General features: G+C 41.4%; 4 protein-coding genes across 4 annotated transcripts; all 4 read right to left on the bottom strand.

Annotated features, from left to right (window-relative positions):
• Nucleotides 1-38: 38 nt before the first annotated feature.
• Nucleotides 39-1,784, bottom strand: LOC118211432 (olfactory receptor class A-like protein 1). The gene has a single exon (XM_035388630.1). It carries the CDS (start codon nucleotides 1,782-1,784, stop codon nucleotides 822-824), a length of 963 nt encoding a protein of 320 aa, XP_035244521.1. The 3' UTR covers nucleotides 39-821.
• Nucleotides 1,785-4,539: 2,755 nt separating this feature from the next.
• Nucleotides 4,540-6,952, bottom strand: LOC118211588 (olfactory receptor class A-like protein 1). The gene is made up of 2 exons (XM_035388923.1): nucleotides 6,883-6,952; nucleotides 4,540-6,325 (listed from the first exon to the last, which is right to left on the bottom strand). Exon 2 carries the CDS (start codon nucleotides 6,306-6,308, stop codon nucleotides 5,376-5,378), a length of 933 nt encoding a protein of 310 aa, XP_035244814.1. The 5' UTR covers nucleotides 6,309-6,325; nucleotides 6,883-6,952; the 3' UTR covers nucleotides 4,540-5,375.
• A 5,077-nt stretch (nucleotides 6,953-12,029) lies between these two features.
• LOC118211587 (olfactory receptor class A-like protein 1) lies at nucleotides 12,030-13,700 on the bottom strand. The gene is made up of 2 exons (XM_035388922.1): nucleotides 13,684-13,700; nucleotides 12,030-13,074 (listed from the first exon to the last, which is right to left on the bottom strand). The coding sequence occupies exon 2, from the start codon at nucleotides 13,055-13,057 to the stop codon at nucleotides 12,104-12,106; it is 954 nt and encodes a 317-aa protein (XP_035244813.1). The 5' UTR covers nucleotides 13,058-13,074; nucleotides 13,684-13,700; the 3' UTR covers nucleotides 12,030-12,103.
• Nucleotides 13,701-16,832: 3,132 nt separating this feature from the next.
• Nucleotides 16,833-18,146, bottom strand: LOC118211431 (olfactory receptor class A-like protein 1). Its single transcript, XM_035388629.1, has one exon. It carries the CDS (start codon nucleotides 18,144-18,146, stop codon nucleotides 17,199-17,201), a length of 948 nt encoding a protein of 315 aa, XP_035244520.1. The 3' UTR covers nucleotides 16,833-17,198.
• Nucleotides 18,147-19,076: the final 930 nt, after the last annotated feature.

The following is a 19,076-nucleotide window of genomic DNA, read 5'->3' as shown; positions in this document are numbered from 1 at the left end:
TAACCATTGCACCAGGGTTTAACATTGAATATTTGTTTGCAAAACTATATATTGCTTAAAACACAAGACTGTGACAAACATTTATAGGAAGCATGGACTAAATGAAAAAGGCTTGAATTTGAAGAAACGTTCCGTACTTCAAGAAAAGGTCTTTATTAAAATAATGCAAGTTTCAGAGGCGATACTAGCTTACAAATACACACACTGAATTCAGCAGAGTAAATATGAAACCCAATATTTTAATTGATTGCGTTTTTATACAATTTTAAAGCAACAAGACTGAACAATACTTCCGTAGTGCATGGGCCATTGTACAGTAAATCAGCACGTCTGTTGACTGGAGTGGTTACTGATCTCTTACATCAATGTGTACTAAATGTATTTTAATCAGCATAAAATCAAGGGAGCATTTAGTGAGCAGGTATATTGATAACCGACTTTCAAGCTCAAGGCCCAAGAACAGGCCAAGAATTTGATGTCTTATAAAACTTTTTAGTTCATTCTGTAATATATTTATTTTAAGCACTGGAAATAGAATATTGTTCCCTATATAATAAATACATTTTCTTGTAAATGGTTTCTTTCCATACATACCATAATAAGTAGAGAAAATACATATGAATCAAATCTCTTATCAAAAAATGGTGAAGTAAAGGAGTAAAGCACCACATTCTTCTGTTAAAATGTATTACCCATTTATTATGGTATTTTTTACATTTATTTTTTAACTAAATGTGGAGCCACAAAAGTGATGCATCATAGACTATATCATTACAGAAGACAATCACCCTCCATACCTCCCCAAGTTCCACTCTTAATTCTTATTGTGTTGGTTTCACCCAAGAGGTCTTTGACTTTGTGCTGCTGGGGATGTTTTCTGCTGCCTTGCGTTTGGAGCCACACTGAAAGTAGGTGGCCAGTTTCTTGTTGGTGGTGATGATGAGCACAGGACTGATGGCAGAGTAGCAGGAGGCGAAGAAGACACGTGTATCTGAGACGGCTGGGTGCACGCGGGAGACAGAGAGTGTATAGAACCACAGCACATTGTCCAAGCTGAACAGCGCCACATATGTGCTCACGAGCAGCAGGACGGCCTGGGATGCCTCCTCTGTCTTCCGGCCGGCCCCCTGCAGGCCCTGAACCTGCTGGCGGTGGCGATGCAGGACCAGCACCACGTACACTGCCGCTGCTGCCATCAGGCCGACAAAGACAAAGTCTCGGATGATGAGCACCACACCATTGAAAATGTAAGCCATGTGGCCTGGGAAAACCACAATGCAGAACTCCAGGTTAAGAGTGAACTCTGGAATGCTGCTGTTGGTGGGAAAAGCCTCCGAACAGACGATGGCAGCAGTGCAGATAATTATGTTGAGGCCGTAGAGGAAGATGATGGCATGGGGGATGTGGCCAGGAACCCAGCGTTTCAGCCATGCCCAGCCAGGTTTGGGCGGGGCAATGAGCACGCACTGGTAGGAGCTCAGCAGGGAGGTGATGGTGATGGACATGGCACGGCCAATGCGGTAGGTGAAGATCATTGTTTTGCAGACCCCGTTGCTGAACAGTGGGTTGATGCCCAGGGCAGTCAGAGCCTGAGGAATTCCCCGGCACAGTGTCACCATCAGGTTGGCAAAGACCAGCTGGCTGAGGATGAACTCGTTGTGCGGCATGTGGCCCTGTGCTAGGAATAAATGGCAGAAGAGTAGCAGGACTGCCAGATTACCTGGGATTCCCACCACATCCAGAGCAATGAAGCCGACTGCTTTCAATGCCAGGCGCACCTCCATCTGCCCCCCAGGTCTGTCTGTGGTGAGAGAACAAGGGTGCATTAAGCGGAGTGTGGCGACTGAGGCTGGCACCCCACTTCAGACCCAGAGCCTTAGATAATTACAAAATGAATACAATATTGAAGAAGGATACAAGTAAACTTTATAGTACTTTAAAGAATACAAGAGATCATTTATAGTCTAATGATTCTGTTCTGAAAGCCTTATCATTAGTTTATATAGTACAAGAAAAAATGTATATTTGATATTAAATACTTTTACTTCAAATAGGTGTCAAAATAAAATATTGATTTGGAAGCAATATTATTGTGTGTAAAAGTAGTCATTCTTCAGTAATCAAATAATATTTGGTATATAATTGTTTGGAATTTAACAGACATTTACTTTGGAAAGAACTGCAGAATATCAAACAAATGCACCTTTGACAAATGTTACAAATGAATCATTTCTGGATAGATACAAATATATTTCAGAGAGAAATATTCTGAAATTTATGATTCATTCGTAATAGAAACAATTTAGTCTTCATTATGTTAGACTGAGGAGGAATGTAATTCCTTACCTTCTGCTGGTGGTCAAACTGATGAATTCCACTCTGAAGCTGAGATCTGCAAATTTATCGTTTAGAGTCCTTGTGTTCCAACTCTTCAGGGACCAAATTAATTACCATGAATACAATATCTAATTTAATAGCCTGCAAATAGCCACGGGTGTCACTCATGGCATGGAAATTAGATTCTCACTCCTCTCATTCATTAGAGAAGTTGTATGTGTAGAGTGTTGTGTTTTTATCCACTGTTGCACATTGTTTTGCATAATGAAAAATAAGGAATGCAATTTTTTTGCTTCCTTAACTTCCTTAAGACCTAGTTCTTCTCTCATGCACCACCTTTACCCCCCTGTTCTGAATATTAATAGCACTGGCAGGAGCTAGGTTGCTCATTTTAGCAAGCAGAGTTTGCTGGAATCAGCTCACTGATACAGTTCTGTGCATTAGCTGTGTTAATGTGTGGGTAATTTTGTATAATGGAAATGACAAAAAACGCTACATGGTTTTCTGAAGAGGAGCCTCCAAGACCTTTAGCAATTGTGCTGGTGTCTAGGGAATGATGTAAGTCTGACAATGCCCTGGCCTTCACTGGTCACGGCTTAAATGCCACTATGGCGGGGGTGTCAAACTCCAGTCCTGGTGGGCTGCAGTGTCTGCAGGTATTTGTGCTTTCCTGTAGCACAGTAGAACCTTGAAAACAATGTGTGTGGTCTGTTTAGGTAATCAAGGTCATGGGTCAGATGTCACCACAAAGTGCATCCCCCTACTGAACAAAACGTTCTGTGCTACTGTACTTCCTCGCTCCAGAGTGCGTACTCCTTGGGTGTTCAAACTCGGGAGCTCTGTAGTGCGGAACATGGAAATATGAGGTTTTGGAGACAGCTAATGACTTTAATGAAACACTGGTGCTGAAATACACTGAACACATTTTAGACCCCCATGAACTGTGACTGGCTACCCCTGTTCTTCTTCCCTACAGAGTGGTTCCAATTGACAGTGCTCTCTCCCAATTAAAATGGCTGTTGTTGGAAGATGATTTGCCATTGCCCTCCATGACTGCTCATTGGACCCCCTTTAAAAAAATCTAAGAAACGCCCCTGCTCCAGATCCCCCATTGGGAAAGCATGCTGCTCCATGGGTGATTACAAGCTTCTAAGAGCCAGTTGTTCTAATTAGGAGCTGTGGGAGAACCAGTCATTTTCTCACCTGCTATCTGGATGCCCATTGAATGTTTCACCTGTATGTGTTTCATTCTTGAGGTTCATTACAGATGAGCGGACAGATGGTGTTTATCAGATTTTTTGGCTTGATCTTTTCAATTTAGCATCTTCAATGTAGCCGTCTATTATTCAAAAGTGAGGTTTGCCATTTAAGCTCCTGAAAATGGGAAAAGTATTGCTGTTTTTAAAATTTTGTTAAGCTAATCAGCACACCTAACATTTTCAGTATTATGTTGCAAGTATATTTGGGAGAAGAATTAACCTAACCTTATGGATCACAGAGTGCTAAAACCTCAAAAGGGGATGTGGGGGGTTTAATTTCTTGTGAGTGAGCTGGGTACCAGTAGAACTTCACGTAACACTGTTTTTGCTGAAGCAGTGTATTGTGGGAAGAGACATGTGATCCCTGCTGCCTGACTATTATAATGCGGAGAAGCTTGTTACATAATAGCATTTCTGGCTGACTGCTTGAGGAAACCTGTATGTACGGTTTGCGTGCTGTGTGTGCCTGCAGTATGATATGTTCTGGGTTTTCAACAGGGGGTCTGCAGACCTCTGGGGGTCCTTGAAGGGGCTGTAGGTTGTCTCTGGCCGGACTTAATATGCAATAACTATATGTGTATGTATATATATATATATATATATATATCCTCCTTAACTTATGATGAATCAGCTTTTTAAATTGTATCATTTGACTACAGTGCCACCTTTTTTGTGAAACTGGTAGGGCCTATATGTATTTGCATTTTAATAAACAATGATTGAAATGAGAAATTCCATTAGGAGGCCAAATTGGATGCTGCTACAATACTGGCTTTAATGAGAAAATGTGTGTCTAAATTTCTCTATTGTAATATGGGCTGTCTAAATGAATGCTTACTGACACAATGGCTACCGCAAGTAATAGTTCCATGTATAAGCATTTAACACTTTGAATATTTGTTTACAAAAAACAAATGATTGTTACACATTTATACTGAGTGGAAAAGGCTTTAATTTGAAGAAACATGACATCCCGTACTTCAAGAAAACAACTTTATTAAAATAATGGAAGTATCAGAGGTGATACTAGCTTACAATACGCACACTGAATTCAGCAGAATAAGCATTAACCCCAATATTATAATTGATTGCATTTTCATACTATTTTAAAGCTTTGAATAACTTGTATACCTAGACATGGACAGGAGGTAGTAATGCATCAGTAGCACTTATCAATTAGGCTGTAGTGCCTGGGCTATTCTATGGTGAATCAGCCTGCATGCTGGAGTGGTTACTGACCTCTCACTTCCAGTTGCTCTACCATTAATGCATCTGTGTTTAATAATAAGGATAAAATAAAAGGAGCATTTAGTCAGCAGGTATAAGGACATCAGAATCTGAAAGACAACTGTCAAGGCTCAAGAAAAGGCCAGCAATTTGATTTCTTATTTTAAAAAACTTTCATTTCTATCTGTAATATATTCATTTCAAGCACTTAAATTTGAATATTTCACTCTTTATATAATAAATACATTTTCTTGTAATTGGGTTTTTTCCCATACATACATGTTAGGACCATGAATCGTACAGAAAATACACATTAATCAAATCACTTGTGAACATAAAAATGCTGCAACTGACAAAGTAAAGGAGAAAACCAATTCTTCTGTTAAAGTGTATTCCTCATTTATTCAAATATTTTTATTTTTAAACTAAATACGGGACCACAAAATTGATATATTATAGACAACATCAATATAGAAGGCAATCATTTGCCCTCCCTACCTCCCCAATTTCCACTCTTCACCCTCATTGTGTTGGTGTCGCCCGAGAGGTGTGTCACTTTGTGCTGCTGGGGACATTTTCAGCTTCCTTGCGTTTGCTGCCACACTGAAAGCGCATGGCCAGCTTCCTGTTGGTGGCAAGGATGATCACAGGACTGATGGCGGAGTAGCAGGAGGAGAGGAAGACGCGTGTGTCGTTGATGGCCGGGTGCACACGAGAGACGAAGAGGGAGTAGAACCACAACAGGTTGGCCATTGTGAACAATGTCACGTACGTGCTCACGAGAAGCAGGACGGAACGCGTCGCTTCCTCCGTCTTCCGGCCGGCCCCCTGCAGGCCCTGAACCTGCCGACGGTGCCGATGCAGGACCAGTATCACGTACACTGCCGCTGCCGCCATCAGGCCGACAAAAGCGAAGTCCCGTACGATGTACACCACACCATTGACTAAGAAGGACATGGGGCCTGGGAAAACCACGATGCAGAACTGCAGGTTGAGGGTGAAATCAGGGATGGTGCTGTTGGCAGGGAAAGCCTCAGTGTAGAGGAGGGCGGTGGGGTAGATGATCATATTGAGCCCGTAGAGGAAGACGATTGCATGGGGGAGGTGGCCGGGAAGCCAGCGTTTCAGCAAGATCCAGCCAGGCGTTGACGGGGCAATGACCACACACTGGTAGGAGCTCAGCAGGGAGGTGATGGTGATGGACATGGCGCGGCTAACGCGGTAGATGAAGATGATTATTTTGCACGCACCGTTGCTGAAGAGCTCTTCAAATCCCAGGGCGGTCAGAGCCTGAGGAATTCCCCGGCACACCGTCACCATCAAGTTGGAAAAGACCAGCTGGCTGAGGATGAACTCGTTGTGCGGCATGTGGCCCTGTGTGAGAAATAAACGGCAGAAGAGTAGCAGGGCTGCCAGATTGCTTGGGATTCCCACCACACCCAGAACAATGAAGCCGAATGCTTTCAATGCCAGGCGCACCTCCATCTGCCCCCCAGGTCCGTCTGTGGGGAGAGAACAAGGATGCATTAAGCAGAGTGTGGAGACTGAGATAGGTTGGTGCTCCACTTCAGATTCAAGTTAGAGGAAATTTACAGTCTAATGATTCTGTGTAGAGCTTGTTGTCTTCAGCTCAACCTTGCATTATTAGTTGATTGTAAATAGTATACACAGACACAAATATATATATATATATATATATATATATGTATAAAACTAAACTTTTTCCTCATATTTGATTTTCCATACTTTTCTTCAAATAAGTATAAAAATATGAATTTGGAAACAGTATTACTGGGAATAAAATAATCATCCTTCATCAGTAACCTAATTATAAACATTATCTTCAGAATTAGAATTACTTGGCATTTAACTTCCATTGACATTTGAAAGTCCTGCTGCAGAATATGTAATATATTTTATTATGAGAAATGTTCATAATAGTTGCTGGTTGCATTAAAATCTGTATTTCAGTTATTTCTATTCCAAATTATGATTCCATTGAAATATAATTATTTATACTTTTAACTGAATCACACTGAAGAGTAATGTAATTCCTTACCTTGTGCTGATAAGCAAACTGATGAATTGCTCTCTGAAGCTGGGACCAGTAAATTTATCAATTTTGAATACTCTTGTTCCCACCCTGCTGGGACCAAATTAAAGCTGGAGTAGGCAACTTTTCAATGGTTGCAAAAAACATCTTGAAAATCATAACACCTGTTGGCCCTGCCCACAGAGGAAGAGACACACCCCCCAACCCCCGTGCTTCTCCACGCACCTAGTTGTGAACGCGCATCAACCTTTAGCTAGGATTACAGCATTCAGAGCTTACCAATAACACAGTAAAATATTTTCCGTTTAGTCGCTGAGTTTGTTAGCTAATGAAGTGATGGTTCTGCTGATTTCACTAGCTAGTTTAAGTTAACTAGATACATGACGGTTTCTGAAAGCTAAAATCTAAATATTTTTGACATGTAGCTATATTGTTGAGCAAGGTTAACCTCTACCCCATGCTAACAGTTACTTGATACACCTAACCCCAATTTGCTATTCTGGTGGATGTTTAACAGTTGGATCTTTCGGACAGCAGATGACTGCAGTAAGGTTCTAGGTAATGTGAACTGTCCAACAGATAATGATAGCTTACCTAGCTAGCCTAGGTCAACCACCTAATTTTACCTATCACACAGATAACATAGCAAACATTTCATACTTCCAAGAACTAGCTGCCGAATGATGTAACGTTGGCTAAATTCTTTGAAAGTAACTTACTTAATTGGCTGGCAAGCAGAAAGTCCAGGTTCTGTCCACCTAAAACAATTCAAGCTCCATGTTCGTCTTCAACTCCACCCGCTCGCAAAGCTATCATCTCAACCATCGAATTGTGCTCTGAGGTTAACTCTAGTTTTAGAGCGCTCTATCCAATTGTATTTTCTTCCTTTTGGCATTACATAGCTCTGGAGCAGGTCGTTGTCTGCCATATTTGAAACTATTTCTCATCACTTCTGGCTATGTGTACTGTTATGTGAATGCTCCAGGTCAGTAATCACTAAATGAACTGGCCTATCACTGATAGTTTCACATTGTACACCACTTTGCTTTGTAAACATAAATTTGAGCTGAATCCCTGGTTTTAGAATGCAGATTTGAGGGTATAAACACAGCGACTCTTTCTCTGATTGCTACCAATTAAGAATGACTGTTCCCTATTATATTTACAAAAAATGTACTATAAATATGTACTATAGCACCAGCTATAGTTGGTCATCATAGACAGGGCTCTAATTATTTGTGAAGCTACAAAAGGAGATGAGGTGAATATATTATGGTTTAATAAACATAATCACTAGTTAAATCAGTGAGAAAATGTGAACTCATTCATTATCTATAGCTGAACACTGGATGGCATATTGGCTAAGGCAAATAAACAAACTAATGCCAGCAGTCATACCTCCATGCACTCTGCTCCTGCTGAATGGCTGAAGTTAAACAGGTGTGGGCTTGGTTAGTACTTGGATGGGAGACCACCAGGGAATACTGAGTTGCTGCTGGAAGTGGTGTTGGTGGGCCAGCAGGGAACAATCTTCCCTCTGGTCAAATAAAGCCAAATGCCCCAGTGCAGTGACAGGGACACTGTGCTGTAGGAGATGCCGTCTTTCGGATGAGATGTTAAACCAAGGTCCTGACTCACTGTGGTCAGTAAAGGTCCCATGACACTTATCGCTAAGAGTAGGGGTTCCCCGGTGTCCTGGCTAAATCCTAGATCTTGCTCTCATAAAATTGCCACCAAAATCCCCAGATTTAATTGGCTATCTAAATGTTCTCTCCCTCTCCACCTTCGCTAACGTGTGATGAGAGGACAATCAAAACATCTATTTCCGGAAATTAACATAAGTATTGTGATTAAAATATCAGTTTAGGCTTAAATTAACGTATTGTGAACAGCAGTTGTACATAGGCCTATATGGAATATTAATGTGATGTGTTGGCTGTTTTTTGTGGCCTTTTAGCTCGCATTTTCCGAACATTCCATCAAAGATCGGGACTGACAACACCGAAAACCGATAGATTTCACTGAACCTTCGATTGTTTACATTGATGGGGTTCTGAACCAGTGACATCATAATAGCTCTTACTGGTTGTTTTACCCACTTATTTATGGCAGTTGGTTCTCTCAGAATTCTGACTGATAGCTAGGACATTATTTTCGCTGGACACTTGATGCATCCCGCCTTATAACTTCATAGTCCCAGCTCATTGGTGAATGGTTTAAATGGAGTGTGCTGTGAAGCTTAGGTAGCAAACAACAAGGCTGAATCCTTCTGACGCAATTTACATAGCAACTTATACGCTCAGATCGCTTAATTTCACTCACTGTGGCCAAGCGGAATCAATGACGATTCTGAAAATATATATCTTTTATAGATTTAATTCAATCTTCTACTGGGACTTTTGCCTTTTATTGAGGGTGTGACAGGACATTTTGGTGCCACTGACTATAATCAAACGTTTTTCACATTTACCATTTGATTGAGCAAGTACCATTCAAAGTACATTTTTATGGGTTAGTGCTGTCAGATTGTGCTAGCTACTTCACATTAACATTGTACGCCAATCAATAAAGGCTAACAGCACGGTACCACTTAATTATTGTCACTTCTATCACCACTGTAATGAACTAAAAAAGCGACAAACTACCTTTTCTGTGAGAAATGTATTATGGAGCTTGCACGCATACTCTGCTGGTGACATTCTAAAGCTCTGTTTTGCCGTCCCTACTCTTACGCCTCCAGAAATAGAGAAACTTCATTGTATACTCCTACTGTGATAGTAATAAGATGCTCCTTATGACAGCGCGTGATCTTATGATTGTTCCTATCATTTATCTAGATACTGTTCTACGTACTATAGGTACAAGTGGTAGTCCCTTTATGATCCAGACACTCATTTACGCAAACCCATCTTCCACAATTCTTTGCCTGGTGGGCTTTTTTTTTTACACAACAAAAAACGTGAGGTAGTAGCAAGTTGATATTTTACAAGCAATAAGTACACCACGCTGAATAATCAATGGCAAAACTTGATAACTCCAATTTATAAGACATGGGGACATTCAATGACTGTTTCCATGGCCTTCTTCTAGAATACTGATAGGCACTAGGAAACTAATTCACCTGCCATACACTGATCATAGCAGACACTGTGGCCCAGTGTCTCCAGGGCTGGACTTTTTCATGTGCACTTCTGGTACTGGCACTTATGGTTTTGATTTTTAAATCAATCACGTTTTCATCATTTTCATTGTCTGGCCAAGAAAATAATTAAATATTGAAACATGAAGTGTTGCAAAGAGTTTTTACATTAATCTAAATCCTCTTTAGAAAATATTTTGCAGACATGTCATATAGATAATTAAACTGCGTTTAAGAATGTATTGTAAGTTAAAAGGCCCCCCAGACTGTAGACGTGTTCAAGGGGGGCATTGGCCCGCTTTTTGAAGTTTGATTGGCTACCACTGTGGTTCCCCCTTTCAGAGCAGTTCTGATCTTAGCCAATGAAAATGGCTGTTGGATGATTTTCCAGTGCCCTGCTTGACTGGTCCTTGCCCTCCAATAAAAAAGACCCTGCTCCAGCCCCCCCCCCCCCCCCCATTGGGAAAGCATGTTGCACCACAGGTAATTACAAGCTTCCAGCAGTCAGATGTTCTAATTAGGAGCTGTGGGAGGACCAGTCATTTTCTCACCTGCTATCTGGATGCCCCCCGAATGTTTCACCGGCCTCTCAGTCCTGTATTTGTTTCATTCTTGAGGCTCATTACTGATGAGTGGACATCTTTACTGACTGCTTGATCTTTTCAGTTTAGCATCTTCAGTGTACTCATCAATGTGAAAGATTGCCCAGGGAATTTATATGCGTTATGAATACACCAAAGCAATATTGTTGGTTAAATGTCATTAAGCTACTTAATACTGGTAACATGTTCAGTATTTTGTAATAAGTACACTTGTGAGAGGAATGAATGTAACCTAATGGAGCACAGAGTGCTAAAACCTGAAAAGGGAATGTGGGGGGTTTAATTTCTTCTGGGTGAGCTGGGTACCAGTGGAACATCACATGACACTGTTTTCCCTGAAGCTGTGCAGGGAGGCATTGTGGGAACAGACATGTGATCCCCGATGCTTGACTATTATACTGTAGAGAACTTTCCAGCAGCACTGAGGAAGACAGAATTGTTCCATATGACATTTTTGACAAGGGTGTCAGGGTTTCCCCCATGAAAATAGTTAGTGAAAGAGGAAGTGCCTCAAAGGGTAAGTAGCTGTGGCAAGCTGTGATATTCACTTTGTATAGTCTACACCTTACATGCGGAAAACATGTAGCCAATTTTCTTAAATAGCACCACCTTGCCATTTTCCCCCTTCCATGAAGAGCCGAGTCTGAGGTTTGAGTCAGCGATTTTTCTCTGATGTGTGTGGAGGTGCTTGTAATTTCAGCCGAGGTAGATTGTGTCTCTACTAATGCCTGGGGGAAACCCTGGTTCAGCTTTTTCCTTTGTTTTATCTGATGCCGGTGCCCATTAATTGACTGCTTTGTTTAAAACTGAGATTTGTTTTGTCAGTTTAATAAATAATCATACAAATGAGAACTGGCACGAGGGGACCAAATTGGGTGCTGGTACAAGATTAGTTTTAATTGGAAAATGCTCACTGCAATTTTTCTAGTGTGATATGGGATGTCTAAATTAATCCTTACTGATAGAATGATTATCACGAGATATTTGTGTGTACAAGGGTCGAACACTGAATATTGCTATACTATACTGTATACTGCTAAAAGCAAGCCTGTGTCATGGACAAGGACACAGGATGTAATGATGTATCTGTAACAGTAGTGCTGTAGTGCATGGGCCGTTCGAAAGTGATTCAACTTGTCTGTCCATTTTCATCTGAAATATATTTATTTCATGCACTTAAATTTGAAAATACATTTTCATATAAATTATTTAGTTACATAAATACATGTGTAGAAGCATGAAAAGAACAGAGAATACACATGAATCACATAACTATCAAAAATGTTTTCCAATGTGTAGCTGCAACTGGCCAAGTATAAGAGAAAATCACCACATCCTTCTATTAAAACATATTGCTTATTCATTCAAGTGTTATTATGCCTTTTATTGAAATAAACATGGGTCCACAAAAATAACATAGAACACACAAGTATAGGAGACAATCATTCCCTCTCTCTACCTCCCCAAGTTCCACTCTTCAATATTCTCATTGTGCTACTGTCGCCCGAGAGGCATTGGGAATGTTTTCTGCTTTTTTGCGTTTGGAGCCACACTGAAAGTAAGTGGCCAGCTTCCTGTTGGTGGCAATGATGAGCACAGGACTAATGGCAGAGTAGCAGGAGGCAAAGAAGACACGTGTGTCAGAGACAGCTGGGTGAACACGGGAGACAAATAGTGTGTAGATCCACAGCACGTTGTCCAAGCTGAACAGTGCCACATACGTAATCACGAGCAGCAGGACGGCCTGGGAAGCCTCCTCCGTCTTCCGGCCGGCCCCCTGCAGGCCCTGAACCTGCTTACGATGCCGATACAGGACCAGCATCACGTAGACTGCAGCCGCCGCCATCAGGCCAACAAAAGCGAAGTCTCGGATGATGTTCACCACACCACTGACCACGTAAGCCATGAGGCCTGGGAACACCACAATGCAGAACTCAAGGTTAAGGGTGAAATCAGGGATGGTGCGGTTGGCAGGGAAAGCCTGGGTATAGAGGAAGGCGGTGGGGGCGTTGGGGTAGATTATATTGAGTCCGTAGAGGAAGACAATTGCATGAGGGAGGTGGCCAGGAAGCCAGCGTTTCAGCAAGGTCCAGCCAGGCATCGACGGGGCAATGACCACACACTGGTAGAAGCTCAGCAGGGAGGTGATGGTGATGGACATGGCGCGGCTAACGCGGTAAATAAAGATGATTATTTTGCACGCACCGTTGCTGAAGATACCTTCAAAGCCCAGGGCGGTCAGAGCCTGAGGAATTCCCCGGCACACCATCACCATCAAGTTGGAAAAGATCAGCTGGCTGAGGATGAACTCGTTGTGCGGCATGTGGCCCTGTGTGAGAAATAAACGGCAGAAGAGCAGCAGGGCTGCCAGATTGCTTGGGATTCCCACCACACCCAGAGCAATGAAGCCGAATGCTTTCAATGCCAGGCGCACCTCCATCTGCCCCCCAGGTCCGTCTGTGGGGAGAGAACAAGGGTGCACTGAGCAGAGCGTGGTGACTGAGATAGGCAGGCGCCCCACTTCTGATTCAAGGCCTTAAGTTATCAATAAATAATTACAATGTTGTATATGGAATCAAGAGAAATTAGAGGAAATTTACAGTCTAATGATTCTGTGTAGAGCTTGTTTTCAGCTCAGCCTTGCATTATTGATTGATTGTAAATAGTTATTGAAAAATTACAAGTATACACACAGACAAAAATATATATGTATGTATAAAACAATTTTTTTCTCATATTTGATTTTCCATACTTTTCTTCAAATAAGTATCAAAATATGAATTTGGAAACAATATTACTGGGAATAAAATAATCATCCTTCAACCGTAACCTAATTATAAACATTCTCTTCAGAATCAGAATTACTTGGCATTTAACTGCCATTGACATTTGAATGTCCTGCTGCAGAATATGAAATAATACATTTCATTATGAGAAATATTCATAACAGTAACTGGTTGCATAAAAATGTATTCCAGTGATTTCTATTCCTAATTATGATTCAGTTGAAATATAATTATTTCTACTTTTCACAGAATCACACTGAAGATTAATGTAATTTCTTACCTTGTGCTGATAAGCAAACTGACGAATTCCTCTTTGAAGCTAGGACCAGTAAATTTATCAATTTTGAATACTCTTGTTCCCACCCTGCAGGGACCAAATTAAAGCTGCTGTAGGCAACTTTCTCAATGGTTGCAAAAAACAACTTGACAATCGTAACACCTGTTGGCCCTGCCCACAGAGGAAGAGACACACCCCCCAACTCCCGGTTCTCCACGCACCTAGTCGTGAACGTGCATCAAATTTTGGCTACGACAACCAGGATTACAGCATTATAGACTGGCAATACAGACACTAATGTCAGCCCCAGGACTCCATGTAAAACAGCGGAATCTTTTTCTTCGTTTCAGAGCTTGCCGATGATAAAATATTTTACATTTTGTCACTGAGTTTAGTAGCTAATGAAGTAATGTTATGCTGAATTCACTCGCTAGTTTAAAGTTAACTAGATACCTGATGGTTTCTGATAGCTAAACTCAGCTAAATATTTTTTACATGTGTAAATTGTTGAGCAAGGTTAACCTCTATCCCATGTTAACAGTTACCCGATGCACCTAACCCCAATTTGGTATTCTGGTGGATGTTTTCCAGTAGGACCTTTCTGACAGCAGATAACTGCAGTAAGGTTCTAGCTAATGTGAACTGTCCAACAGATTACGATACCTTACCTAGCTAGCCTAGGTCAACCACCTAATTTAACCTATCACACAGATAACATAGCAAACATTTCATACTTCCAAGAACTAGCTGCCGAATGATGTAACGTTATAATTGCATCCTAGCTACTTCCTTGGCTAAATTCTTTGAAAGTAACTTATTTAATTGGCTGGCAAGCAGAAAGTCCAGGTTCTGTCCACCTAAAACAATGCAAGCTCCATGTTCACCTTCAACTCCACCCTCTCGCAAAGCTATCTCAACCATCAAATTGTGCTCTGATGTTAACTCTAGTTTTAGAGAGAGCTCTATCCAATTTTATTTTCTTTTTTTTGCCATTACATAGCGCTGGAGCAGGTCCTTGCCTGCCATAGTTGAAACAATTTCTCATCACATCTGTCTATGTGTACTGTTATGTGAATGCTCCCGGTCAATAATCACTAAATGAACTGGCCTATCATTGATAGTTTGACATTGTTAACCACTTTGCTATGTAAACATAAATTTGAGCTGAATCCCTGATTTTAGAATGCAGATTTGAGGGTATAAACACAGCAACTCTTTCTCTGATTGCTACCAATTAAGAATACTGTTCCCCCAAGTAAGTAGTTAGTGAAAGAGGAAGTGCCTCAGAGGGTACGTAGATGTGGCAAGCTGTGATATTCACATGGTATAGTCTACACCAGAGGTTCCCAACCTTTTACAACTTGCGGCCCACACGACCGACCACAAAAGCTTCCGCGGCCTCCCAGTTTACAAGTGCAATTACACGTAATAATAGACACTGAATATCACGGACAGACCTACACAACGTAATACGGCTTCACGCATTGATAACTGTGATTGGGGGGGCTGGGCTAATTAATTTTGACGCAACAAACAATAAAAAAAATAAGAAAACTATTGTTACAGAAAAAAAAAAAACATTTAATGATCCCGGGCTAATAGGGTGCTCCTACATAATTTAAATGCGCATTAACCAGTAGCAACGCAATCACTGCTGTTAATTGAGAATGGACACAGTTAATTCACGAGCCAAATCAAGTGGCCAGTGTCCGAGCCCCCCTGTGGGTTCTCTTTCGCAGCGGGTAACATTAATTCCTCCCCAATTGTATGTGGCTTTCCAGTCTTTGCTGTAAGCTGCGCTACATGGTAAGATGCCTCAAAGGCTTTCGTATTTTTGCTTCCCGTACAAACTGATTCAGTCGTTTTTTTTCTGGCTCTTGTATTCTCTGTGTTTGTTTTCAAAAAACTTGATAGGCTTGGACACATACTCGCTATGCTTGGTCTCCAGATGATGCTGTAATTTATTGGGTTTCAAAGCTTTGTGTGATAAGACTTCTGAGCATACAACACATAGCGGTAGATGCTCATTTTCAGTTCCTACGCACATGAAGCCTAGGGCTAGGTACTCACAGCCATATTTCTTTCGTTTTGATGTTTCTTCTCAGTGTCAAACACTGGAGTTGTTTCCTTACTGGTAGATGTACCAGCCTCTGAATCTTTCCTTTTGAGAGACCCTGTTTGTAACCACTTATCCATGATAAATTCCAGTTTTAATAAATTCAAAAAGAGAAATGTTTTAGCACTGACGGTTTAGCTTGCAGCCTTGCACTCAACTAAAATGCTGGTCAGGTTGATCAAACAATTTTCCAACCGCCAAAAAAAATGACGGCCCCCTGCAGTACGACCGCGGCCCACAGGTTGAAAACCTCTGGTCTGCACCTTACCTGTGGAAAACATGATGCCAATTTTCTTAAGTAGCAGTACCTTGCCATTTCCCCCTTCCATGAAGAGCCGAGTGTCAGGTTTTAGTCAGAGATTTTTCTCTGATGTTTGTGGAGGTGCTTGTGAATTCAGCTGAGGTAGATTGTGTCTCTACTAATGCCTGGGGGAAACCCTGGGTCAGCTTTTTCATTTGTTTTATCTGACGCCGGTGCCCATTAATTAACTCCTTTGTTTAAAACTGAGATTTGTGTTGTCAGTTTAATAAATAATGATACAAATGAGAACTGGCATGAGGGGACCAAACTGGGTGCTGGTACAAGATTAGTCTTAATTGGAAAATGCTCACTGCAATTTTTCTAGTGTGATATGGGATGTCTAAAGTAATCCTTACTGATAGAATGATTATCACGAGATATTTGTGTGTACAAGGGTCAAACACTGAATATTGCTATGTACTATACTGTATACTGCTAAAAACAAGCGTGTATCACGCATTTATAGGAAGCATGGACTGAATGGAAAAGGCTTCAATTTGAAGAATCATTAGGCTACTCTCTTGTACTTCACGAAAATAATGGAATTGTGAGAGGTGATATTAGTTTAAAATATACACCCTGAATTCAGCTCAGTTAAAATGAACCCGAAGGCTTTTAATTATTTGCACATATATATGACTTTAAAATTTGAACAAGACTTTAACATGGACAAGGACACAGGATGTAATGATGTATCTGTAACACTTATCAGTGAAGCAGTAATGCATGGGCCGTTCGAAAGTGAATCAGCTTGTCTGTCCATTTTCATCTGGAATATATTTATGTCATGCACTTAAATTTGAAAATACATTTTCATATAAATTATTTAGTTACATAAATACATGTGTAGAAGCATGAAAAGAACAGAGAATACACAAATCACATAACTATCAAAAATGTTTTCCAATGTGTAGCTGCAACTGGCCAAGTATAAGAGAAAATCACCACATCCTTCTATTAAAACATATTGCTTATTCATTCAAGTGTTATTATGCCTTTTATTGAAATAAACATGGGGCCACAAAAATACCATAGAACACACAAGTATAGGAGACAATCATTCCCTCTCTCTACCTCCCCAAGTTCCACTCTTCAATATTCTCATTGTGCTATTGTTGCCCGAGAGGCATTGGGAATGTTTTCTGCTTCCTTGCGTTTGGAGCCACACTGAAAGTAAGTGGCAAGCTTCCTGTTGGTGGCAATGATGAGCACAGGACTAATGGCAGAGTAGCAGGAGGCAAAGAAGACACGTGTGTCAGAGACAGCTGGGTGAACACGGGAGACAAATAGCGTGTAGATCCACAGCACGTTGTCCAAGCTGAACAGTGCCACATACGTACTCACGAGCAGCAGGACGGCCTGGGAAGCTTCCTCTGTCTTCCGGCCGGCCCCCTGCAGGCCCTGAACCTGCTGACGGTGCCGATACAGGACCAGCAGCACGTACACTGCTGCTGCCGCCATCAGGCCGACAAAAACAAAGTCTCGAATGATTTGCACCACACCCTTGACCACGTAAGTCATGAGGTCTGGGAACACCACAATGCAGAACTCAAGGTTAAGGGTGAACTCAGAGATGGTCCTGTTGGGACGGAAAGCCTCAGTATAGAGGGGGGTGGTGGAGTAGATGATCATATTGAGCCCGTAGAGGAAGACGATTGCATGTGGGAGGTGGCTGGGTAGCCAGCGTTTCAGCAAGGTCCAGCCAGGCGTCGACGGGGCAATGACCACACACTGGTAGGAGCTCAGCAGGGAGGTGGTGGTGATGGACATGGCACGGCTAACGCGGTAGATGAAAATGAGTATTTTGCACGCACCTTTGTTGAAGAGCTCTGCAAAGCCCAGGGCGGTCAGAGCCTGAGGAATTCCCCGGCACGCCGTCACCATCAAGTTGGAAAAGACCAGCTGGCTGAGGATGAACTCGTTGTGCGGCATGTGGCCCTGTGTGAGAAATAAACGGCAGAAGAGCAGCAGGGCTGACAGGTTTCCTGGGATTCCCACCACACCCAGAACAATGAAGCCGAATGCTTTCAATGCCAGGCGCACCTCCATCTGCCCCCCAGGTCCGTCTGTGGGGAGAGAACAAGGGTGCACTGAGCAGAGCGTGGCGACAGAGAGAGGCAGGCGCCCCACTTCTGATTCAAGGCCTTAGGTTATCACAAAATAATTACAGTGTTGTATACGGAATCAAGAGAAGTTAGACGAAATTTACAGTCTAATGATTCTGTGTAGAGCTTGTTGTTTTCAGCTCAGCCTTGCATTATTCGTTGATTGTAAATAATTATTGAAAAATTACAAGTATACACACAGAATATATATGTATGTATACAACAATTTTTTTTTCTCATATTTGATTTTCCATACTTTTCTTCAAATAAGTATAAAAATATGAATTTGGAAACAGTATTACTGGGAATAAAATAATCATCCTTCATCAGTAACCTAATTATAAACATTATCTTCAGAATTAGAATTATTTGGCATTTAACTTCCATTGACATTTGAAAGTCCTGCTGCAGAATATGTAATATATTTTATTATGAGAAACATTCATAATAGTTTCTGGTTGCATTCAAATATGTATTTCAGTTATTTCTATTCCAAATTATGATTCCATTGAAATATAATTATTTATATTTTTAACTTAATCACACTGAAGAGTAATGTAATTCCTTACCTTGTGCTGATAAGCAAGCTGATGAATTGCTCTCTGAAGCTGGGACCAGTAAATTTATCAATTTTGAATACTCTTGTTCTCGCCCTGCTGGGACCAAATTAAAGCTTCAGTCGGCAACTTTTTCAATGGTTGCAAAAAACATCTTGAAAATCATAACACCTGTTGGCCCTGCCCACAGAGGAAGAGACACACCCCCTACCCCCCCTGCTTCTCCACGCACCTAGTTGTGAACGCACATCAATCTTTAGCTAGGACAACCAGGATTACAGCATTCAGAGCTTACCAATAACGCAGTAAAATATTTT

Source organism: Anguilla anguilla, chromosome 13, assembly GCF_013347855.1.
Source record: "Anguilla anguilla isolate fAngAng1 chromosome 13, fAngAng1.pri, whole genome shotgun sequence".
Taxonomy (NCBI): domain Eukaryota; kingdom Metazoa; phylum Chordata; class Actinopteri; order Anguilliformes; family Anguillidae; genus Anguilla; species Anguilla anguilla.
The sequence above is the reverse complement of the archived record's forward strand: the minus strand, read 5'-3'. Positions and strand labels throughout refer to the sequence as shown.